The following is a 26,192-nucleotide window of genomic DNA, read 5'->3' as shown; positions in this document are numbered from 1 at the left end:
TTATTAATTAGACATTAATTATCTTATCTAGACAATAATCAACTCTCGATGGCATCGCTAGCCTGCGATATCTACTGGATAAGAACGCGGTCTGCTGGTTCTGATTAAATAAGAAAAAGTGAATAATCGAGACTACGCTTTTTATCGAACCGACTTTCGTAATGATGATCGAGGCTAGGCCCAAAGTTCAATCGCTAAATACTCGGTTTAGCGTGGATCAATTTGACTGAAATTTTCAGCAAATTCCATTGACATTATTTAGTTTTTAACTATTATAGTGAAAACTACCAGCTCTTTGTCTAATCTCCCATAATGTATCTTTAAAGAGAGGTGTTTAATTCGCTTTTCTTGTTTGAATTCAAGGAAATATAACTATAAATTTAGTTGTGCCATCCCAGGTTTACAACCAAGGGACACAGGCTATGGCTTTGCTAGATTGTGAATTCACTGGGGTACCAAAACCTAAAATAGATTGGCAACATTTGAAACCAGATGGTCACCTAGTAACTCTTACAGAGGGCGTCATTACTGCTGATAACTCCAGTATATTAACCGTTAATAATCCGACATTCCTAGATTCAGGTTTATATACCTGTATAGCTACTAACAGATATGAATCTCAATCAACTACAGGTGTGCTGAACGTTACAGGTTGGTATTATGATGCAAAGTTTGAACACAAATGTTTTGATCCAAAGAGTATTGAAATTGATGATTTATATCTTATGGGCCTTTAATGTTTACATTTGTTTCTATTGATTTCCTGTCGCCAGATAAATTAATAATTCTGTTATATATTGTTTTTCGTATACTCAGATTTTCTTAATTACATAATAACACCCGTCTTTGCCTGAAAACATATTTATGATTTTGAGAATGAGATATATGTGAACAATCTGATTTGCTGTGCTATTAAGTGGGATCATGGTCCACATTTTTCTATATGTCAAAAGTAGGTTATATTGATGCGGATCACAGTAACTCGAATTAATTTTAACACCACCTTGAATTGAATTCATATATCGTGATTTCAACGCCCCTTATAACCACCCATTAAAATAGTATTAACAGGATTAACAGTCATCTCGGGAGTTAATATCGAAACTTGAAAGTATAAAAAAAATACGGGGGTTCACAGAAATTATTTTAAAATTGAACACATTCTTTAACAATACATATTAAGTAGAATTTATATATTCTGATTAAGTAAAAGTCCGATTTGTCTTTTCTATCAGTTTTTAAGCAAATGCTCTCTTCTTCGTCACGTTTTAATAGTTCTATGTGATGTTTGTTTTTATACAACCGATTTTACTTTCAGCCCCACCAATTATATTGACTCCACCTAAAAACCAGTCAGTTATCAAAGGAATTGATCTAACCCTCCATTGTATTGTTATCAGTGACCCATTAGCTTACATAACATGGGTATTTCCAGATGTAAGTAATGTAATGTTATTAGTCGAACGAAAAACATATATATTATACTTAATTCATCAAGTAAGTACAGGGTTACAAAGCTTCCGTCATTTAATATCAGGATATGACTGATGATGCACTAAATAATTAAAGAACTTGTGGTATGCATCTGTGACAACCTTGTGTGTTCATTGCATACATCTTTTTTTTCAAAATGAGCTATTTTATTTTATTTTTTTTTATTTTTTTTTTTTCAATATATAGTTTTATTTTCAAATGGAACGTCATATACAAATTTCAGTCTAATCAAAAAATAAGCTGATTATTTTTATATATGTAGCACCAAAATGATTTCTTATAGTTTTTATATACAAAAAATTTAAATCAATTTGATAATGTAGGTTTATATTTGAAAAAGTAAATAAATCATTATACAATAAAAATGTTATTTAAGTATACTTGTATTCCTTTTCTGAAGAAGTAAAAATAAGAAATGCCTTTAAAAACCTTTTTAAGTCATGTTTTATTATGATACTTTTATAAATTTGGTCTTCAACTTTTTTTTCCTGTTATGTTATCTACCTTGCCAGGTATGGGGAGCATACATATTTAGGAGGTTAATGAAAAACTGTCCCAAAAAAATACAGGTTGCTATACTCCTTTCTACGAAAGCCGAAAGAGAAAAGTGAATAATAGCTACATACTTAATAAAACAGAGAAGAAAGAACATTGAAAATGTTTAACGAAAACATCCATGATTCGGATAGTTCATGGCCTTAATCAAGGAATGAGTTGATTTAAATGTATATTTATTTTAGCATTTTCTATCTTACCAAATATCCAGTATCAAAAGTTTTCTTTTCAGGTTTCAGGACATAAACCGTTCAACGCCTTTAATAATGATGATGGATCTGTAACAATAAAGGACGTTGAACAGTTAAATGAAGGAAGTTATACCTGTACGGCTACCAATCGTCTAGGCCGTGTTTCAGCTTCAGCAACTCTAACAGTTTTAGGTAATAATATAAAATGTACGGTGGATCAAAACTTAAATGTGAGTTCAGGAACAGGATCGGGTTGGCAATGAAAACCACTTGGCTTTTGCCTACTTTTCTAGCTTTGTGCAACAGGTCATTTGATGGAGTAACGGTTCCATTTCACACACGTCTCTATACTTCCATCCTTTTTATGCATCCATATTTAATTTACAATAATGATAATAAGACGAAGAGATGAACCAAAATTGAACAACGTTTAAATGGATAATTAAAACGGTGAAAAGTTCGAACGCTTTAATTATCCATATGAACCTATAGTTTATAGTTCTTCCTATTTTAATCCTTTAATAAATATCTACAGTAGCTAACGATACTAATTTCAGAACCTGTCACAGCGACGATAGCCTTTCCACTACAGTCCTTAACAAATTCCAGATTTGTAGCTTTGGATTGTAGAGCTTCTGGAGACCCAATACCTGCTATAAAATGGGATAAAATAGGGGTCACTCTGGACAGAACAGAAACAAGATATATCTTCTTACAAAATGGCGATTTTATCATAAGCAGTATTACAAAGGATACCGAAGAAAAAGATTCTGGTTTCTATTCCTGTACAGCAGACAACAACCTCAGTAATGCCACGGCTTATGCTATTGGTAAGCTGTTTCTGAGCTGGTTTTCAAAGCTTGCATGGACCCATTGATATTTAAGTTAAAATATGTGGCCGGGAAAAACCGAATTTACACTAATGTTGCCAAATATCCAATATACTGATCTGCTCATCTGAACTTTTACAGTGTATTAGTATGATACCCAGTTGTTTCTTGGGGGATAATATTTTTTAATTTTATGAATCTGTTTCCAGTATATTTTGATCATGGTGATGTAGATTGCAATACTACCTTTGATAACTGGAATTCAGGCATCGGCGCTGCGCATGGGTACGTTTGTATGTTTTTATGACAACTGTGACTGTAAACATGTGGCCTAAGATTTCTGTTCAGGTAGAGATGGGGTGGTTGTTTTGACTAAAATGGCAAAAAGGAACGGATGAAACATTTGCGCGTGGGAGGTCATATTCATCTTTGTTGTAATAAATACGACAAGTTAATTTATTTGTATGGCTTCTGGATAATTGTCTTCATTTGTATAAATAAATCGAGTGCGATTATACACTAACAACAGGAGTAGCTAATTTGGGTACATATATTAGGATGTCAACGTCAGCTCTCTAAACCTTGATGACCATATTGAAATTATTAAATAGGATCCATTATAGAATCACCATCGCCGTAGTACAGCTTTATTATCACTTTTTTTCTTAGGGTGGTGTGTCCCCAAGGTTGTTTAGCAATGAATAATGATGATGTTTATGGTAGCAATCCTTACAGTGTGGTAATGTATCTAATTAATTTTTTTAGCAGATTTAATTTGGCGTTCCAGATTCGTATTTATTCCATTTGTTTTTGACACCAAAATCAAAAAAGAGGATTCATTTATAATTTAACTCTCAATTTATAGTTCTTCGAATGAAATGGAACAACAAATTATTAACAACAATCCATTGACCTAAACGTTCATTTGTTTCATACAGAACTCTCCGATCTGTTCTGCTGCTTTACATAACGGTGTAACAGATAATGCTTTGGGCGGTTTAGTATTATGGTATGTAGTTGATGGTAGATCGAGTATATTCAGTAGTTCAACAAGTAATGGTATATCATCTTTATCGTAAGTAACAATATCCACATTTTCTAGTCGAACCCATTCAACAGGGCTTTCTTTTCCGTTATTTATAGCGAATCACGCTGCCTGAAAGTATTCGCAGCCGATTTCAAATGATTATGCTTAACGGCCGCATAAATTTGCCTAATCAACTCAAATATAGATTATTTCGCTACGGAGTGCGAACTCTGACAAAAGCATGAAGATCTAACCGGTTGGGATACGAGATAAGATCTCCGTTTTAGATTTCTTCCAAACGAAGGTCTATGTCTTATTTTCCAAACACAAAGTACAATTTATATTAATTTAGGCTACATATACAGTCGTAAAGTAATTATATTTGTATGGGGCAATTATATTTATATTCTACAGATGTAGACTGGAATAACCAGACGCTAGAGATTGTCATTCGATTGAAACTTCTCGCGTATTTCGCCGAACATGACTGATTTGAAATTAGAGTATAAAAACCGAAACGATTGAATGTAAACAGTGTATATACATTCATATTACATTATTATAATGCGTTGCGACACGTTTGTGTCAAATTCTAGGTCCCAAATATTAGCGATTTAGGTCCTTTGAGATGTGAGTAATAAATAAAAAACAAACAGTGACAGATCATTAAGTAAACAAAATAAGTCGATCAGAGACAGCTAAAGGCTGATAAAACTGTATCCACCCAAATAACTTCACTCATGGGGACTTTCACATTCTGGGCTAGGTTGTCCTGGGCTAAACCCTAACATTCAAAGATCAACTGGGTAAAAACTGCCTCAAAACAATCTCAAAAGTGAAATATGTGCGACTCAAAGAGGTTGACGATAGTGACTATAGTTGCCACCGGTCATAAACCAGTTTTAGATGCATTCAAGTCGTCTCAGTAAAGTTGTTCCGGCTGATCAGGGTTAGTTGTGTTACCCGCAAATCGCATGTTGCCCAATTAAAACTAGTTTTACTCGTAAAAAAGGCGACATAACTTAAACAAGGCATGAACGTCCTATATCTGGATCATAAATGTAATGATCTAAACTACGTTGTTGTGATACCATTGAATAACGAGAATTTAAATCTATTATTTCAGTTCTGGGCCTCTGTTTGAAGGTGCTATGATTGTAGAGCGTGATAGTGGTCTTTATAAATCTGAAACCACCAAAGTTCCGGTTATAGGTTAATTGTCATAGTTCTACATTATTTTTCGTTCATATTCCTGAACATTTTTTGTTAAACCAGACTAATTAAAATATAAATTCATTTTTTATGTTGTTTAATAATTAGTACTAAAAACAATCCAGCAATATCTTTATGAAGAATGGCTTCTATTGCCCTGGCTCTATCTAGCCAATGACAGTATGGCTGTTTTTTTTATAATAATGACTTAAATCAGACTTGGGCGAGAGCTGTTAAAGAAGAAGTTATATCCATAGCCGCTTGTAAAATGGAAAATATTTAACGATTACTGATTATGATAATCCAATAGCTGGCCTAAAGTCTATTACGTTCATATTCACAAGCGAGATAATAAAATCCAGATGCAAATAACCTGCTTCCCAAACAGTACAAATACTAAAAGTAGGAACAGGATAATATAACATCTCCCTTTCTTTATAATTGTATATTCTCTAGGATCATAATGTCTGAGGCAAGTCCATCTCGGTCCTGTCTTTTTAAAGACGAAAACTCCCATAGAAATGAATGCGTTGAAGACAGTACCTAAATATTCGTATTTAGAACAATTAATTTTAGACTCTGTTTATTATGTGATTAGCCAGTCAGTTAATTTACACAAAATCTTATTTGCGAACTGGCGAAAACTACATATGTATAACGTGATAGTATTCTAACACCAAGTTCACATTTGCGCGAAGGGTCTTTAGCAGTGGGGGTGGGGGGCTAGAGGACCTGGAGGAAACTCACGAGGTTGGACAGGCGACTCAACTCCTTGTCACGTACAACCGGGGAATCGAAAACACGCCAGTTGACTCAATGACAGACCCTTGTCACATACCGGGGAATCGGAACAATGTCAGTTGACTTAATGACAGACCTTATGATACAAAGCGCACGCGCTAAGCATTCGGCCAATCACCATTGACATCCCCGTTTTTGCTAACTTTTCACGGGCGCAGGGAGAGACACGCCCCAGGGTCCCTCCTAACCAAATAACCTTCGTCCGTCCGCCACTGTCAACATTTACAAACTTGAACCGGTTTTATGACAAGTTGGGAGCATTTACACTGACGTAATTAATTATCCAATTATTGTAAATTAAGACGGATATATTAACCGAGTGATATGTTAGATACATTCTGTAAATTATTTAATCAGTAAAAAACCTATTTGATAAGCTGAATCGTTCTTTTTATAGTGCATAGAACGAAAGAGGTTGTCCTGTTTTAGACAGAATTTATTTTGAATAGCCTACAATATGTGAAGATAGACTGTTAATTCAGTATCAAGAAATATAGTATCCAGTTTTTAAAAGTATGTATGGACCCAAAATGCATATATTATATCATAAAGCCGTCATGTTCTTTTTATCTGTAAGAACAATTCCAGATTTTACTGGCTAACCGTTTATTTTGTCTGTAAGATTCAGCTCAAATATACAGCCGCTCGGAAATGGCCCGTAGATTACTTATCTCAGTGGATGAATTTCTGTGTTTAATTCATAATCGCAAACCTCGTTATAACGTCGTTCGGACACTCATATGGTGTGGAATTTGTGGACTTGTGGCCAACCGCAGATGGAAACTATTTAAAAATTATTACATATCTTCACTTATCTGTTCAGGATAATATTTTCTAGGAATCTTTCACACAGGATTAACCAGGTTTTGTATTTCAATTCATTGCCGATACTTTACGATGCAACGACTATTGTATAACTGAAATCGCATACATCTCAGTATGTATATTGAGACACAATAAGATTTGACATTGTAAATGCGTAAAACTTTCCCACAGGATACACAACGCGTTCTCTACAGGTCCCACCATCCCCATAAAAGAAAACAAAGTACAATATAAGCGGTAAGCCAATTGGCAATTAATCTGAAGGATCTTGGTGGAAACATTTTAACACAATCAAAGGGACATAATCTAGTTTATCATTCAACAGATATAATGGGAATCGGTCCACTAATTGTTTTTCTTGTCTACGATATCACCCGAGGTGGAAGTGGACGTAAAACTCTAGAAACGAACGAATTAATTGTTTGTGGAACTTCTGGAATGTAAACGCAAATGCTTACGTTTCCTTTCCAGTTTAGAATTATAAAAAAGAATAAAGTTTGATTTTCTACCTGATGGGAGTGAATATTATGACCTTTTGTGTTCAAACCGACGGTATAAGCCAGTCTTTGAATACAACAACACTATTAATGTAAAGTTCATGATATACTTAAATTTAAACAAATATTTGATAAAAGTCTGTTGTGGATTACCAGACATCCTTAATTAACAGTGGGTCCCTTATATTTAAATTCAGTTAGGTACATAAGTAGCTCACTTTGAATGCGGACCCTATATAATAATCTGGGTGAAAACTTTCAAGTATAAGAACTGATAAATTATAGTTTCTTGCAATTAGTCATTCTATTTGTTTGAAATTTTAACTATGACGCCCGCCACAAGTGTGTATTTATCAAGAAGGGAAAGTGTTTTGTTTGAATAATGAGGCCGTTGGTGTCACGCGATATGTCAGCTCACTATATACTATTATAAGACACTGGAATCAACCATTTTTCAATTAGAGAGGTCATTTCGGGACTAACATATGGCTCAATTTTATTTCAATAATTCGCTTGTGCGTAGGGTTTTTTAGAAGTGGTAGCAAACCGGAAGACCCTAAGAAAAGCCACATAGTATGGACATATGCTCGTTTTCATTAGTCCAGTAGGTGCTGGGCAATTATTAATTCTTCTATTGTGGCTTGTGGTAATATCTTAATGATGACCATATTGTATATTTTGAGATTTTGGGAGAGGTGGACCGACGTCTGTATGCAACGGGTAATGCCCAAAATTATATAACAATTATTATTATTGGTGAACTGACTGTTCTGCAATTATAGGGATGTGCAACTAACTGAATCAACCTTGCTTTTCTACAACGTTAGTTTATCTGTCCTTCCCTATGACTATTATAACGGCCGCTTGTTTTATCGCTCGGAAGAGTAATTTTTTATGAACTTTAGAAAATAAATATCTTAGCATAACAGTAGTGTGATTCATGTGTTCATGTCTTGGGATCTAGACTGTAGGCCTACATAGCTTTACATTGTCAACTAAACAACTGGTTTTTACGTGTAGTTATTTTGTATGCGGGATAACTCTTGTAATAAAATGTACTTCAATTGATTTACTCAAGGATAATCTTACCTGATTAATTTTATTATAAACATAGCTTGTCTTCTTACGGTCTTAAGAAACAAGAGGTAGCACGGTTCAGTTGTCCAATTCGTACTAAAAAAGCATCAATCTGAAAATGTTAGTTCCCTGTATGCAATAGTCAGTGGATTCATAAACAAATGATGGGCCTGCCATACCTGAATTTGTTTATAAAAGATAAACTTTGTGCATCAACGATTCTTTGTTGATAAATACCTACTTACCTTTCCCACTTGTTGATATTATCTCTACCTATATTATGTACATACTGAATCAAGTTTATTTATTTACCATACATACTGCTAGAATTACAAGACAATCTTCGTTTGGTTCGTTCTTTCCTTTGAAGTGTTTAATTCAAATGAAATTAAAGCATAAAAATGATAATTTGATAAACACATGCGGTTGTATAGATGGGTGTGGGACTTGGATAAGAAGAACAGCAAATGTGAACAATGTGCTTAGAATTTATATGTGTTCACGTAGGGAGATCTTTGCATTGATAACTTAGTAGCAGGCGTCTAATATCATTTTTAATATAATACGATATTATGCAATTAAATACACCATATTCTTGATGAAAGCGGTAATACCTGGCTGCCATGTTAGGAACAACGTTTTTTTGATCGTGAATACGTTACTAAAATCCAAAGAAACAGGTCATCAAATTCAAAGAAATGTTGTTTTTTGGGGTTTGTTTTTTTTGTTATTGCCTTTTGTATGCAATTTAACCGGGTTTATATACCATTGTGTAGGTTGAAGAATGTTTGCACGAAGACAATAAATTTCATGTAAAGGAGAAGATTTTATAAGTTACAAAACGCATTGTCATTTAATGAACAATAAAATATTTTTTTTAACCTTAATAAACTTTCTAACTCCTGAACACAGAATGTATACAATGTCTCGAACAACAGACTTGACAAACGTTCCCTCGGTCAAATTTGCTTGGCCTTTAAAATTACTTGCATTGTTTATATATAATTACACATGCGTTTCATTTCTAATGCATCTTATTAGCAGTCCCTTTCTATTAGTGTCGGAGGGTTGGCTTGCCGAGTGGTCTACAGCGAGCGCTTTAGATTATATGATATGTCACTGAGCCAAATGAGGTGGTTTCGATTCACAACTTGTACGTGACAAGAAGTAGGCGTAAAAACGCTTTCATGGAAATGGTACATTACATTGGCATTAGAGACTTTTTCGCCGGCTGAAACGCATACGTGGAAAATGAGCTTTATAGGTTGCCTATCCACCCTCGTGCATTTTCCGTGGGTCCACCGGTTTCCTTCCATTACTGAAGAACCATACGCGCAATCGAATTGTTGATATAAAATTAAACCATGTGTTTGTCCCAAAATGACCTAGTTGGTGTTGAGTGGACGTTAAACCCATGTTTCCCTCTATCAGTGGTCGTCTCGCCATTATGCTAAACTATTGAAAAGCGTGACGTGTTGGGCCTCGTTTCTGAACCCACTAACACAAGACACTCACGAATTTTTGTTTCGTAATTCCGAAAAGTTACTTACTCGCCGCATTCACATAATCTCAATTTTAAAAATCTGCAATATTTTGTTTTGCAATCACCGTCTTCGTTTAATTTTTCTATGGAAAAGTAAAACTTATTATAATTGAGTTTTATGTTCCTTAAAGACAATAATTTAGCAGGTTGAATGGCTTCATTGTTTCATGATTGAAGTTTAAAGTCGATGTGACAGCGCTAGTTAATTGATTTATGTTATCCAACTGCCAGTCATATATCTATGATTAATTGGACAGATGAAGTGCACATTTATCCGTTTTAAATTTTAAAGACCATTGATATTTTAATTTCACACACAAAAATTATGCCTAATCACTATTCATAACGTCTCAATAAATGTTGACTGCATAGTATATTGAACATTTTCGAATGGAATCTTGAGGTTGATTTATTTAAGACTAATACGGGGATCCATTTAATGTTAGATAAGTTCTATATCACTCACAAACAATAAGTCTGCATTTTGTTTGTACTTCTTCAAGATGGCCCGGTGGATTAGGTAACGTTGGCGTGACTGGAGGGTATGGGTGGGGGCTGCTTACGACTACGAGGAGAAATGGTATTTCTTGGCACAAATCGGTAATGCCGCGTATCAGTTAAGGGATCACTTATAAAAGAGAAATGAAATGAAATGGGCTTTAACGTCCTACTTTTCTACCCGATCCGTGCTATATCACATATGTATATCACAGCGATTATCTCATTACTTCGTATAATTTATTTTTAAACTATTTTATTTAGTGTTGCGTAAAATGTTTATATACAATAAATAAGTGACATTTTAAATATAAGACTTCTATGATGGTATAAATGAAAAACTCTCATGTCAATAATCAAATTGACCACGTTGGAATCAGGAATCGGGGTCCTTGTTTTAGAGATCCCTAAAGATAAGGATAATTTTTGCCACTGTTGAAAATATTGTGGGATATATATATATACAAGTTAGTTCTATAAATAATATCATTTTAAACAAGGAAAATTGGGGATAAACGAAGGCTAATGAGTGCTTTACGTTGTCGGACACAACATAACGGCAAGATGTTATGTGGCTATTAAAAAGATTATCAATAATCTCACAGATCAAAGGAAAATTACATCATAGGTTTTAACCGAAGTAATCTGTTTGAGCAATGATTAGACAGTCGACAATGTTCAAACAATCGGCAATACCCGACATCTGTCAGTAATGGTAATTTGAATAGCGTGTGGCAAAACTTTATTTTTTAAAAGGAAAACACAAAAAGTTACATAAATATATATTTACTGATGCGTTTGGTGTTTGTTTTAAATAGTAAGGATCGCAAACACCCGCATTACATGACAGTTAACCTTTCTTTAAATGGACTGGTCTATTGCGCGAAGGGGAGTATCTAGCAGACTTTTATACATATTATTCAGTCGTCGTATGATCGGCTGTGTTACAGTATTGTATGCCATATAATAATTGTCATATGGCTTTGCTCTGGGAACAAAACACATATGTTCAATGATAGTTTAAACAGCTGAAAGCAATATTGTCATTCCAGAACGTAACCTTTCAATATAACTGACCCCATTGTCCCCTTTTGGGAGATAATGAAAAAAGCCCAGAGGGGATCAAGTGTGGACACTTCACGGGTTACTAATACGCTCAGGTGAGAAGGATATATCTAGGACATCGAGTGGACGCTGTTTCTTCATCATGAATTCCGAACCGATCGAATTCACAGACATGGGCAAATATAACAGTCACACCGATTTAACGAGTAACAAATCAACGAAAGGTGGATTTTTTGTGTCCACAGCTAAAGCTTTTATTTTAGTTTTGCTGGCAATTTTAATAGCTGTGGTTGTTGGGTTGATCGTCCATTTCGCGGGATCAGGAAAAGAAGTTGTATGCAAATGTTCAGAGGTTCCTGCAAGTGGGAGTATTGCAGATCGTCTGGCAGAATGCAAAACCTTAGCAGTACAAGGAAATGTGGATATCTGTAAGTATGTTTTAGTTTAAGGAAACTGTGAACACTTATTAAAATGTGTTATGTCATGTACGTAACATAATTATTAATATCCTGCTAGATTTTGACATGACATATTTTATTTTTCATATGAATTTTCTTTTTACTTTTATGAGATCGTCATATTAAAAATTATAAATAATGCTAAAACTAATTTCTATTAAGATACGTGATTGTGCATTGTATCAAACAAACATAGATTCTTAATATAATAAAAAAAAATGTGTCGCTAATATTTTACTGAACTCGACGTTTGTAATAAACATTATATAAGTCATTAATACTCTAATGTTACTGAACATACTTCTATTAAGCCACATGGGAGTGTGCATTAGATTTCAACTAAATTTAAATTCTTACAGAAACTTTGTCGTTCATATTTTGATTTTCCTGAACTCAGTGGGTTTTTTTTACTCCAGCGCTGAGAATAAACATAGTTCTTTTAAAATCCAAGCGCTGTTTCGCATTTTCAAAATTGACACCGTTCTGTTTAACATTATATCGGGAAATTGGGTTATGTTTTTACTAGGAGGAATAATAAACTGGGTTACAAAAAAATCTAGGCTTAGTTTTAATGTAAGCTGTATTTACACTAGAGGCACTTATTTAAGAAAATGAACATTTGACTTGAACAATATTGTAGTTATTATAAACAACATTAGAAATATGTAGATTTTGCGAATCATATAATCAGTTATCTTATTAAAAGAGATTGCAACGAGTAAACAACAGTTAATATTTTTACAATCTTTCAATTTTCCTTTTTTTAATAAACTTTTATTTACGTATTATGTTTACAAACATGTTATGTACATTTATATTTGAACAACATGTACGAATATAAATCGATTAATCATAAATTCTAATTTTATTATACAGTAAACATTTACGAGTAAACAACGATTATTCCATGTTCGTGTTACATACATTAATTTGAAAGAAGTTAAACACTGTTTACAAAGAACACTCTAAAAGAAACTTCCTACTATAATATATGGATTTGGATTAACCCCTTTGACTGATATTTAATTTTCAATTTATGAAAATTCCTCTGTCAATCCTAAATGCGATGTTCGAAGTGTTTGGTCGTATTAAACAAAACTTTAACTTAAATTAAAGCTTTGGTACCACAGGTTAAAATAGTGAATTGTCATCCTTAAAACCAGAATTTGGTTACCATAGTTTGCCACATTGAATTGCCATTCTTATAGTCAATAATTTGCTACCATATTCTACCACAGTGTTATTCTTAAATCATGATAACAAGTTACAATCGAGATTAAAGTGTTCATTGAATAAAGTGCTGGCCCTGTCTTGGCTTGTGCAAGTCCGGACTACAACACTTTATGTTCGTTACAATTGGTAATATGTTAGAACGGGTGTCGTACAAGACACCAAAATAATAAAACTAAATAAATGTATTGCATTTTTTGCGACATTATGAAGTGTGTGTGTGTAGGAAGGAAATATTAAAATTCTGTGTTAAGTATTTAGCTTATCATGCATGAGGTAAAAAAAATCACAGCAAGGTGTGATAAATAACATTGTTTTAGATTTGGGTCGATTTTCAGCACGTATGGACCAATATTTCTAAAAGCTAAAAATATCCTAGTCCTAATGCATTTTTGTGATCAGTATGATTTTTCTCTTAAACAAGGATGTTTATGATTATATAGTATCTTATAGGTACATACAGAATTACGCGAGATATTTATTATTAAGGGTAATGCAGGTAGCTTTTAAAAAGCAGATGGAGTGGACATTTATGCAATTGGCCGTTTTAGGGATGACAGAGGGTTTAAAGTAAAGGAGGTGGGGGGTATTGTCATTATAAATCTTTTTCTTAAACACTTAATGTTGACCTGCTTCTTTTGTTGCGGAAGGTCAACATAATGTACATTATACTGTGACAGTATTAACTCTGTATAGTATCAGATAACATTATGTTGTGCATTACAAGTGAACTATAGTAGGTAAACCGTGCTTATATTATATAACTTTTACGACGGTTAATTTCTAATTTTAGATTTGCTTTCTTCGTTTAAGGTAGTTTTTGATTATCTAACCTAGAATCACATGATGCATTTAAACAACATTAGAAATATGTAGATTTTGCGAATCATATAATCAGTTATCTTATTAAAAGAGATTGCAACGAGTAAACCACAGTTAATATTTTTACAATCTTTCAATTTTCCTTTTTTTAATAAACTTTTATTTACGTATTATGTTTACAAACATGTTATGTACATTTATATTTGAACAACATACATTTCTTTTGTACGGCAGTCTGAAATCAACTGACAATATATAAAACTGAATTAAGACAACATTACAGCGGTGAATGGTGCCAAGTATCCCTTAGCAGCACAAAACAGAGTAAAATGACTTACAGCTGTAAAGCGTGTAAAGACATATTAAATACTGCCAGCAAAATTAACAGCTCATTTTCAATCTGATGACTGTTGAACATATATGTCATTTGTTTGATAAGGATATCTTCCATCCAGGAGCTTAAATCATGATCTACATAATAGTAATACATTTTAGTTACAGGCAGCACTCAGGCAAATGGTTGGTAAATGTGTGTATAAATAATCTGCAATATTTAGGTCAACGTTTTTACATATAATAACAGGGAATCAAACACAATTTTTGACGAATTACGATTAAGAAGTTGCCAGTAATTCCTGAACGACAATTGTTTTTCTTCTGTCCACACTGAAATCGACATGAACTTTTACTATATCAAAAACTGAAATCACAATTTTTCCTTGGCAAAAACTGATATAAGTTTAGATTCTTTCCAAATCAACACCGTATTTTGTTTTCGTTTATTACCTGTTCTTTAAACGTAATTTTAATATTTAAATGATTGTGATTTGAAATTAACTTTACTTTTTAAGATTTAAGCATGTGGTTGTGCAACTAGTTAAATTAAATTTTCTGTTTTGAAATGAAATGATTGAATACTAGTCTGTGTTTTCCTTCCAATTTCTAACATTCATCAAATTCTAGATCCTGCAAAGATTTGCATGAAATCTGTAAATTGAAACTAGATGTTGTTTACCTTACAAGCGTTCATTGGGTTGACGCATTGCCAGATATCTCGCCTAATTAAAATACTACCGATATTCGTTCCGTTTTGTTCCTTTTCGGTTGTTAAGTGCACTGCATCTGGGGTAAGCTTCAGAATAAGCTAAACAAATATATCATCTCGTCTTAGGGGTGTCGAACAATCTAAAATGCACATTTTAAAGCTAGCACTGTAATTTTTGTTGATAAGATATGACATTTTTTGTTATTTTTGGTGATAAACTAAATATGAATCACCAAAAAAATACCAATTTTATTTACCAACTATGTTCCAAACATGGCCCAAAAGCATGATAATAAAGGGTGCTGATGACAACAAAAGTCGATTTTTCTCAGTTATACCTGCATAGATTTTCATCAAATTTGGCATGAACAATACTGACGAGTTTTCTTCTATTGTACATGCTAAAACGAGACAGCAAGATTTAGACATCAAACCGTTGTAAAGAATGATCTCAAAGTATTTTAAAATCTTGTTCAATTTGTGATTTTCCGGTAAATTCTTTGAATACGCCCACAGCAAGTTTTAAAATACAACAATTCGGATGAAAAAAGTAAATATTTACTTCAGTGCACTACTCCGCCGCTCTCAAAATCATTTGATACATCCAATAATGGTAGTCTTCGACCATCAAAAAATGAAATTCAGCCATTTTCCAGTTGAGATAGATGGTATTCCTGGATATCGCGTCGTAGAGGGAATTCCTTCTAACGTCTTATTAAATTTTCGATAGACGTCAATCATCCAGTCTGAAACTGCTGCTGGAGGCGACCATGATTGTTTACTGCGGATGGTGTGGACGCATAGACCATAGATATACTAATAATATAGACTGCTCCAAAGAATATGGACATCAGTGACGCCACAAGATGTCCAAAATCCGTCATCTTCCGCTACCCCCATATGAATTGTTCAACGTTGCCTAGAGTGGATTTGCCAATAATGCCTTTTTATGTTGCGTTCAAAATCAGCAACAAACTTTCGATTATGAATTTATAATTTCATGGTCTTCCTTCGGTGTCGCTTGTGGTAATCTGGTATTTTGGTTTCTGAAGAAAAAAAAAATAAATTTGAGGCTCTCGTGTGAGAGCCGCATTATTGTGTTTCCTATTAAGAATTGGATTTTCTAAAAATAAGGTTTTTTTTTCACTATCTCGGGGTTAGGGCTAGGGATTCGTATAACTAATAGTTGGTTTTATTTACTAAGGGTTATGGCTAGGGTTGATATATTCTTTGCTTTGGGTTAGGATGAGGACTGGTGTTATTTATTCTGTCTTTTTATTACCGTTTTAGACTATGAGACGACATGGAGACACATAAAATAAATGGCCAACATATATTGTGTATTTATAAAAAGAATTGGACATAGGCCTATATAAGCCTAATTTTTTAAAAAAAAAAAGAGGTTATATGACTATGAAGACAACATAAAATAACTGGCCTCCATATCTAGTGCAGTTATCTATCTATCAAAACTGGGACATTTGTCCTTGCACCTGTCCGTCTGTACGTTCACATTGTGTTGTGGACCTCTACAGGTCACAATTTTTATCCGATTTTGATGAAAGATCCCAAAGATCGCGGTCCCTTTCGCTATTGGCATTTATCGGGCCGTAACTTTGTAAAATATGGGCGCTGAGTGTAAGAAAAATCACGTTTTTAACTTGTAGACACTACAGGGGTCTCATTAGAAACTTTTGGTAAGTGGAATTTTTCCCATCCGTATCATGTATCCGTATCGTCACGGTAGTTTTAGCAGGTTTTCGCGCCGCGTACGTAATGGGTAGCTGAACTGAGCTTAGTTCTATTACAGCATGATGGCAGTCATCTACCAAGATCAACATTGGTACTAGTCCAGTGCCTAGCCCACAGGAAGTAAAGTCGCTCGACAGTCGCTGAGCTATTTAAAGTTTAAAAAAAATTAACCACGAATCTTATTAAAAATCTTCGACTTGACAGTAATTTTTCGTTTCACTAATGTATCATTTCAGAAAGTATATACCCCTTTTACAGATTTGCAAGGCGCCACCTCCCTAAATTTAGCACGTAGATCAACCAGCATGCAGACAAGAGAGGAAAACTATGAAAATTTCGCGAAAAGCCCATCAAAAATAATGATTAAATACCAGTTTTTATCATGGTTAAAATCACATCAAATATACACCTTTGTTTTCTAGGATACACATAGATTCATAAAAACGCTAAGGCACAACATTTGAGCGTCTTAAAATAGTAAAAAATACGGTATGAAAGCTGTTCGATACGTGCTGCCGTATCCGTGTGCGGTATAACGTATGAGAAATATACACGCATTGATGACGTCACACGCAAAATCAATACGGATATGCGATACGGGCCAGGAATCTCTAATTTTTATCCGATTTGTCCGTGTAATAATAAGGTTGTGAACTTTCTAGAGGTCAGAATTTTTATCCGGTTTTTACGAATCTTAATGTTTATATCCCAACGACCTCGGTTACTTTCGATACTGACGCAAGTTCGATCGTAACATCCCGGTTTAAGGGTCTTATTGTAAGAAAAATCGTCTGTTTTAGCTTGTTCTCAGTTCACCTCTTGCATAATCTATAAAAAGTAAAGAACGAGATAATAATAATAATAAAAAAAACTTATATCTGTTTCATGCGCATAATTAGAATGACTTGGTTATTATAACGCCTAAAAAATCCAAATCCAAAACATAATTGAAATAACCAGAAAAATCAAAAGAGATATTTATTAAAATAACAAGAATGTGAAAGAAAAATCACAATTATTTGATTAAGAAACAAAACCTTTTATAATGAAATCAATGGCGCAAACATCATCGAGATGTAGTCCAATAATGCGGACAGTGGCATCAATGATTTACTCTCCTTATCAGTCGATTATTATTATTAGTATATCTACATGTATGTGTGTGCGACGTCATAATTTATTGAAGAACTGACCGAGGTCGGGGAAACCGTTTCGTTTGCTAAAAATAGGGTTTTTTTTCTTTTCGGTTATATCTCCATAATTACACAACAAACGGTCGGACTGTTATGTGTCCTCCGGGTTGCTTTACTCATGGAACAAGTGTGCAAAGTCTTAATAAGACTGGTGCATTTGAATGTTAGTGCGTATATTAGACTACTCAACACTCTTAATCAATATTCTGGGAGGTGTTGATTTGACAATATTTTACTGGAAATCAGTACGGGATTTAAAGTTTCGTTTCGGAAAAATAAAACATGTAAATAATTTTCCTTTCTAGCTGCTGTATAATAGTTTTAGTTGTGTGTCAACCTGAGGCATTGCATCTACACACCTGAGGTCATAAATACTCATACAGTAATATATAGAAAACACGGTCCGCCTTTTTTTATCATGTTAATGCTACACATTGAGACTACTGCATTCAATGCTCAATTTAAATGCAATCTTTATATCAATACCTGTTGAAAAATTCCCTACTCGTAATACAAAAGTACAATGTTATAAAAATATCAAATTATTGTGTAGGCCAATATAAAAATAGAAATATTGTAGGACATTAAACGTTTGCCGGGGTTGGCTATTTTTTTAAACAATGAAGTATGTTTTTTTTTCTAATATTGTAGAGAACGTATAAGTCTATTTGAAAAGTCACTGAGAATAGAAAAGAAGACCAAGGTGGACATTACTCAAAAGTCACAATATCATATATTAATTCGCAAGCAGCCTGTACCAACTCGGTTAATTCGCCAAATTCCCCGACTTTACCTTGGCCATTTTGTAAAATTTCATGCATGCGAGGTCTAAGTCACCAGAGAAGCTCAAATCAGCCACGTCTTCTTTAATAAATTACTGCACTTAATATAACCTAGTGGATTCTTAAAGTCAGAAAGTTCATAGAATGGGAGGTAAAAAAGAGAAAATAGTAACCGGATTATAAGGCCGAAGAGAGATATATACCTTACCGAACTTTGTATTATAAACATTTTAAATTAATACTTCTCATAGCCTAAATCAGCTAGATATCGTCTAATAGTAATAAACTTTAACACATACGTATGCAAGAACAATTAATAATTGATTTGGTCAAAGTTTTCACGAGTATTCTTTCAACGCTTTCAAGCAAATGTTACTGTCCAAAGGTGTTTACTGCACTTTTGATTGGCTCCGCAAGTCAATAAATCGGGCATTTGGTGTCAAATGTTATATAACGCCACCGACAATCCGGTGATCCAGGCATTCTAAACTATTTAGCTGTTGTGGACCAAGGGTGGAAAAATAATTCTTTCTTTTCCGAGGGTGTTTTTGGTATACTGATATAAGATGTATCTTCGGGGTTAAAAGGACAAACCATTACACCTCATAGAAAACTCTTTAATAATTTATGAGATTATCAACAAAGAAATAAGTAACCATTATATACGTTTACCAGTGTGGAACTTACAATAATACAGAGGTGAACTAGGAAAGGTTATTATGTACGTCATATGCATGTCATATGTATTACATAATAACTAAATTGTCACAGTTTTAGCAAAGATTTTATGAAAAACCAGTATTATTTATTGACTCTCTATAAAGTAAAAGGGCTAAAGCTTGTGCTTATAAAATTATTGCTGAATACATAGGGTGAACGACAATAGAATTTCAAAAACGTTTGGTAATATTACCTTTTAAAAAGTTACGTTTGAAGATAATGAAATTTTGAATAACAGCCAATATGGAATTCATTATTTCTCGGACGACACATCGATAGATAAATTATAAGTTGTAGAGTTATTTATGTGGGGGATTAGCAATGTAGAGAATGGATCAGGGGCACTCACTACCAATTATTAATTTTCATCCGACCGAGAAGAATTTATAATTAGACAAGATTATAAACATACATTGGACCTCTTATTAAGCTATTGTTTAAGCAATGGTGTTAACATAAACTTTTTGCCTATGAACATGCACACTTTCCTTGTATATATATAGCCTGGGGCTCATTACATGGTTCAACTAGAATGTGATAGGACACAGTCTGTATTAATTAATAATGCAAGTAGATACAGGTAGTGTTACCTTCAAGACGTGACAGTGGCTATAATAAAAGCTTCATGGTCACTACATGTGTCACATCTTTAGTACATATAAACAATAGTTCTCCCCAGTCCGACCCATAAATGGTGGCATATGAAACATACGTGACATTATTTAAGCAGTCGTTGCTTTAGGATACTCTAGATTATATCGCTAATAAAATTCAGTTTTTTCTTCTTTTTGTGGATATTATATTATTCATAATTTGATTATTCCACTTTGTAGGATTGGCATTTGAAGGATTGCTCAACAGTTAAACGTCGGAATGGGGAATTAAGCCCCTCCCCCTCCCCAATTTGGGGAAATTAAATAGCATTAAAACAGCATTATTTTAATTGATTAAGAAAGCCATTGAACGTCTTTAATTAAATAAATAATGGCCCATAAGTACTAATCAATTATTATGCACGACATCACCATCATCGCAAGGGCATTAACACACAAACTCAATACAAATATTGTAATATCATCGCCTTGTAACAGACCATATTAGTTTCATGTGATATCATATTCCATATGGTATGATATGCATACCAGTGTGTACTTTACAGTTTAATAATGTTTTTTTATTGGAGTACGTTTTATTATAGACTTTGTTCAGAGAAATAAGACGTTAAACCTCATTTTATTTCACTTGATAATAGACTTTAACCACAATGAAACAAAAGTACGGGCATGTTTCTAAAGATTTGGAACGGTGTCAAGCTGCAACATTAATACGAACATGTCTATTCCTCCCTTTGATTTGTGTCAAAAATTGTGTAGAATTGGATTTTTCTCATGTTATTTGACATGGGTGGCATTTACTATGCGATTCAATTTTATTCTACACTTGTTGTCGGTTTGTTACTAATTCTAAATTTATTTCTTGAATTACATTCTGAACTATTGAACACGATATCAATTGTATCCTAATACTATCTTTTATCAGGGAACTTGGAAAATTTCCATTTTGTCAAAACATAATTATGTCAACATATCACTTCTCAGCCCATTGAATGGGTTCGTGTAGTAGTTTTTTATAAAATAATATTGATGCGCATCTTTTTTTAATACCAGAATCTGTCCATACTGGTAATCATGTAGGCATAAAACATGTTAAAAGAGTTGGCAAACCCTGCCGAGGAACACATTGTTCTCATATTATATTCAACAGGAATAGTTACATGTAAAAGTAGCTTCTCCCTCGTAATTAGACATTTCATTTGTCATTCGCCCGATTAGTCAAACGAACTTTGCAATGGCATTGCTCTGCTTATATTACGGTTAAAATTTACTTAAGATTAAGCGGGTGAGTAAGTAATTAAATCAATACACCATTCGAGATATTCGGTTGGAAGAAACTCGGTTCAACGGACCACACTTGTCCTATCTTATCAACAGTCAAGTGTATAGTTATAAGGTTTTTGTTCTCTGTGTGTGTTCTAGACATGGTATCAGTAGGCGTAGTGTTGTTTTAGTTTGCTTGCTCGTTTTCTTCTAGATTTTTTTAAACTATATGTTATTGTAGAATTTCACTCGTGGGATTTTTTTCTAAAAGGGACGTTTAATGAATATGTGTTATTTGTGCCAAATGAAATCAAATAATATGTTTTTAAATATTCATTTGCAATGCAGATACTTATTGTTTTAAAAAAGGGGATTTCAATAATAACCTGTTGTATGGGATTTATGTATTTAAAATGAAATATTATTATTTATCAGGTAGACATAAACGTAGGATATGTTTCTATGTATACGTTTAACAAGCATAGTATTCGTTCCATAAACAAACAAATAAGTTGACACATAGGTGTGAACATAATATTAAGAATATAACATTATACTGAAGTATACAGAGGTTAAATCAACTGCCATAATGCATAAACGTTTCTAAAATGTTTGGGTTTTTAAATTCCGTTTAAAAGTATCACGCGTGGCAGGTAATTTAAGCGATACTGGTAAATATTTCCACAATTATTCCTACTCAACGAGTAGTGTGTCCGACTAAACAATTATATTTTAACGTTAGCACTTTAAAGGGACAATAACACTCTGGCTAGCTTGACAGCTCCAGAAAATAAAAAAATAGCCTTATTCTAAGTACTAGTTGTGTTAGTGTCTTACCTGTTGTGTAATTTAGCCATTAAATCCTATTTTTGTCACATTGGGTGTGTTCAGGGAAACCTGTATTTTTCTAATAAGATTGATTGTCTCTACTTTCCGTATATTCCAAACTATCCGGAATGCTTTCCTGAGAATGTATCTTTAAAGCAGTTGATTCTTGTTTTAATTGGCAATTAATGCAGTTCGTACAATGTCTGATTTGCAGTGTTAAATACTATTTTTTCCCATATTAGTTTGAAACCTATAGAATTACATTTTAGTAATCAAATTAAATATTTCCAAATGTATATAATACTGAAGTGATAGTGATGAAATCTGTTTTAAATGTTAATTAAAACCAGTTAAGTCCAACCAAGCACCCGGGTATATAAGGTAGCGAACAAATGCACTTTGACTAGAGTGTCGAGCTTCGAACAATAGCTGGTCGGTCACCTCTTGCTTGAGGTAGTTTCGATCTCCGGGTACTGCAGTTAACCCCCACCATCTGGGGAAGCGGACTCCCATGAACATAATGTGGATAGCTCCACCACGGTTGAATACTGTTGACAATATTTTACGTCCGTATATACCAGTAACATATAGTCTTAATTCTTTTGAAAATCATTTCCCATATTCTATATTTAAATCATCATGTTTGCCAATTTGAGTATAATGATTCGGTTTCGGTTTCGCTCACGTGTATATATAATTGATTGTTGTAGAATTCAAACCAAAATGGGTATTTTGGAATGGTGGCATTAAAGGGACGGGGGAGGGCGCGGGGTGGGGGCGGGGGCACAACATAATTTGAATAAAAAATTTCATATAATCTATTTTTACGTATTTAAAATGTCTTCCTTTCACACATTTCTCAGGCCACTGTTTTGGAATAATATTATGTGTAGTGCATGCAGCCCAACGGACAGTTTCTACCAAAGTGATGTTCATTGAACAAACTACATATATTATGGCGTCCTGATACAGGAAAACTGTATATTTTATATCGTATTCATGTGACAGACAGTAACCGGTTTCTTGTTGACAGTAGCTGTTTGTCCCTGGTTTCTGGGCTTATAAGTTAAGTAAATATAAACATAAGTTTAGTGTTTGCTTAATAATAAAGACGATGTTTAAACAAAGTTTACCATTTTGTCCTCACCAAAAACAGATATTCAGTATAAAAAATTATTTGATCGACATTCTTCATTCAAATAATTCAATATTCTAGTTCATTTGTATCTAATGTTATTGTTTTAAACTATTTTTTCCCAAAACTGAAACACTAAACGCCAGGTAGGGTCAAGTAAACACAACAACTTCATAAGGATGTTGTTGAATCTCTCTGCTGTGTGAATGTAAAAACAAGACAAATATGATCTAATTTTAGTTAGGCTGTGAAACTGTGGTGGCCCAAGGATTAAGGCGCTTGATCCCGGTGTTGACCGAGAAAATTGTGGTACAGAACGTTTACTCCGTTGGGTGGGACGAAAACTGATGAAATGGAATGGGGTTTAAAATTCTACTGTTCGGCGCCGAAGGGATTACAGTGTACTATCAGGGAAATTTTGCTCGGACAGCGGCACTAAGGCCTACTCTTATTTCAAATTCCTACTAGTAGGGGTTTCTTTTACGTGCACGCCAATGTGTACACTGGCCTCCGTCTTCGTCCCATCCTGCACAACTGACATCCAGATGAACTTCTCGGACAATAAAAACCGATGTCCCGTGCACGTATAAACTTGACGAAATATGAGTAGGCCGTAGCGCCGTTACCCGGGCAAATCTCCCATAGCAGACTGCATGGTCTTGATTAGCCACGCTGGAACAGAAAAGTAGAGAGTTAAACATAATTTCATTTCATGTCATTTAATTTCTTCAAAACGGTGTCAAGTTTTTCTTTTCATTTAATATTCTAGAAACGCTATTGCCACATGTACGTGATGTAATGAAAGGTGTTTGCGCGATTGGCATGTCCGGGTTCATATATGTCATCATGAACAACCTTGAAACTCATAACGTTGGCTTTTCACAACATTGACCCTTTGGTCAATTTCCTATTGATAGCTAACTAAAATGTATTAAATTAGACGCATTTTATACAAGGATTAAATTGACATTCAAATAAACAAATCTCATGAATAGATTCAAATAAAACATCTAAAAAGAGAAAAATCAGAATTCAGAATAAAAAGGAATCAAATATTATACGCATACCAAACGCCTTCAAAAGTAAAAGACCACCAAAAAGACAAAATAGAATTTGTTATGAATTTTAATGAAGGATTTTGGGCGTGGGGCTTTATGTAGAATAAGTTAACAGTATTCTTGTTACACACACACTGCGTCCAGGCACGTTAGTGGATGTTAAATTCATAGAAATATTTTATTACCTAGTGTTACACGCGCCATTACAAACACACAGGTATGCGTGGATTATGCAAAGAGGTCATGACTTGACTTTAAATGTTAGCGGAAATTGCTCTTATTGTTTAGTGGAAACCCATCTAACAAAGTCCTCAGCAAAAACAAACAGTAGTAATTCATTAATTTGCAGACAGTGTCCAAGTGTGAAAAATTATTTTCCAAATTAAAAAAAATAATCTACAAAATGAAAAATTATTCTGCAAAATCGAAAGATAAAATAGAAACTAGAAAAATCATTTTTCAAGATTCAAAATTAAATATTAAAATGGGAAATAAAAATAAAATGTATTTGAGAGCCCATAGTTTTGTTTTACTTTTGTTTATTGATTTGGGGAATTCCGGGGCCGGGAATTGTTTTTGAAAGATCATAATGTAGAATATTTTTCTGAAACGAAGCGAAAGGTGTAAACTCTCTTGAACAGTAATGTCACTTTTGATTGATATGTCGTATTTTATTTAATACAACGATGTAGACTACCACAACGGTACAACTATCTCTACCTAACCCCGTTAACTGTTTATTCAAATTATTCTCATATTTTGCAGAAGCTTTAAGATTGTAATAGACATAAAAACCGAAGTGGTGCAATAAATGGTGTTACGAGTATATAACAGGCTTAAATATATTCATGGGCCATGAATATTAAATATATTCAACATCACGCACACAAACACACGCACCCTTACAAGATATATCTAAGCAAACATCACCAAATATTATTATTCAGAAGCTTTCACATAAAGAGAAAATTATAGCTTCACTTTTACAAAGACAATACATTCTTAAGGGTGTTACCATGGCTATTGGGTCTTGTTTATAGATGGCGCGTTTACATGGAGTAGGATGGGGTACCTTTTACAAAAAAAAATCCCAAAACCTTAAGATAATTTCTAGGCTTCTAGATTTGATGCTTGAGGGTATTTGTTTTGTCTTTGGGGTCCAACGTACACGAAGCTAACGGGACTAGATGCCGAGTTTTGTTTGTAAGTGCACGTCTTTACAAAAGAAAATCCAAAAAACTTAAGATAATTTTTAGGTTTCAAGATTTGAAGTTTGAGGGTAATTTTTGACAACGTGTGTGCTGACTACCTTTCACATGAATTAAAAACTTACAGGACTAGATGGTACTTTGGCCTCATGCTAACTTTTGTTTGTAAGTGCGCATCTTTAATCCATATATATAGGCGCTTATATCGGTCCAGGAAGCTAGATACATTTACATTCAATATCTACATCTTTGAAGGGGTGGGATGGCCGAATGGTTAGCGCGCGCGTTGCATCATAAGGTCTGCCATTGAGTTAGCTAGCGTGGTTTTGACTCCCCGGTTGTACGTGACAAGGAGTAGGGTCGCATGTCCAATCTCGTAGGTTTTCTCCGGGTCCCACGGTTTCCTCTCTTAGCTAAAAGCGAGTTATTGAAATAATCTTGAACCATAAGACCTAGCTTATGTCGACTG

General features: G+C 33.9%; 2 protein-coding genes across 2 annotated transcripts in view; both read left to right on the top strand.

Moving 5' to 3' along the window:
- Window positions 1–422: 422 nt before the first annotated feature.
- LOC126815203 (protein sax-3) lies at window positions 423–5,355 on the top strand. The gene is made up of 8 exons (XM_050540762.2): window positions 423–651; window positions 1,319–1,437; window positions 2,282–2,432; window positions 2,798–3,070; window positions 3,280–3,355; window positions 3,740–3,809; window positions 4,009–4,145; window positions 5,224–5,355. Exons 1-8 carry the CDS (start codon window positions 423–425, stop codon window positions 5,312–5,314), a joined length of 1,146 nt encoding a protein of 381 aa, XP_050396719.2. The 3' UTR covers window positions 5,315–5,355.
- Window positions 5,356–11,457: 6,102 nt separating this feature from the next.
- Window positions 11,458–26,192, top strand: part of LOC126815372 (aminopeptidase N) — a 37,870-nt gene continuing 23,135 nt past the window's right edge. Inside the window, exon 1 of the mRNA XM_050540965.2 lies at window positions 11,458–12,043. Coding sequence (XP_050396922.1) covers window positions 11,758–12,043 — 286 coding nt within the window. The 5' untranslated portion in view covers window positions 11,458–11,757. The remainder of the gene's footprint in view (window positions 12,044–26,192) is intronic.

Source organism: Patella vulgata, chromosome 3, assembly GCF_932274485.2.
Source record: "Patella vulgata chromosome 3, xgPatVulg1.2, whole genome shotgun sequence".
In the NCBI taxonomy this organism is placed as follows: Eukaryota; Metazoa; Mollusca; class Gastropoda; family Patellidae; genus Patella; species Patella vulgata.
The sequence above is the reverse complement of the archived record's forward strand: the minus strand, read 5'-3'. Positions and strand labels throughout refer to the sequence as shown.

Bases quoted from the DNA above. Each gene is read 5' to 3' on its own strand.
- LOC126815203 (XM_050540762.2), top strand. From the start codon at position 423: ATGGCTTTGCTAGATTGTGAATTCACTGGGGTACCAAAACCTAAAATA. The intron at 2,433-2,797 runs GTAATAATATAA...TACTAATTTCAG, and splicing joins AGCAACTCTAACAGTTTTAG to AACCTGTCACAGCGACGATA. The intron at 3,356-3,739 runs GTACGTTTGTAT...TTTTTTTCTTAG, and splicing joins GGCATCGGCGCTGCGCATGG to GGTGGTGTGTCCCCAAGGTT.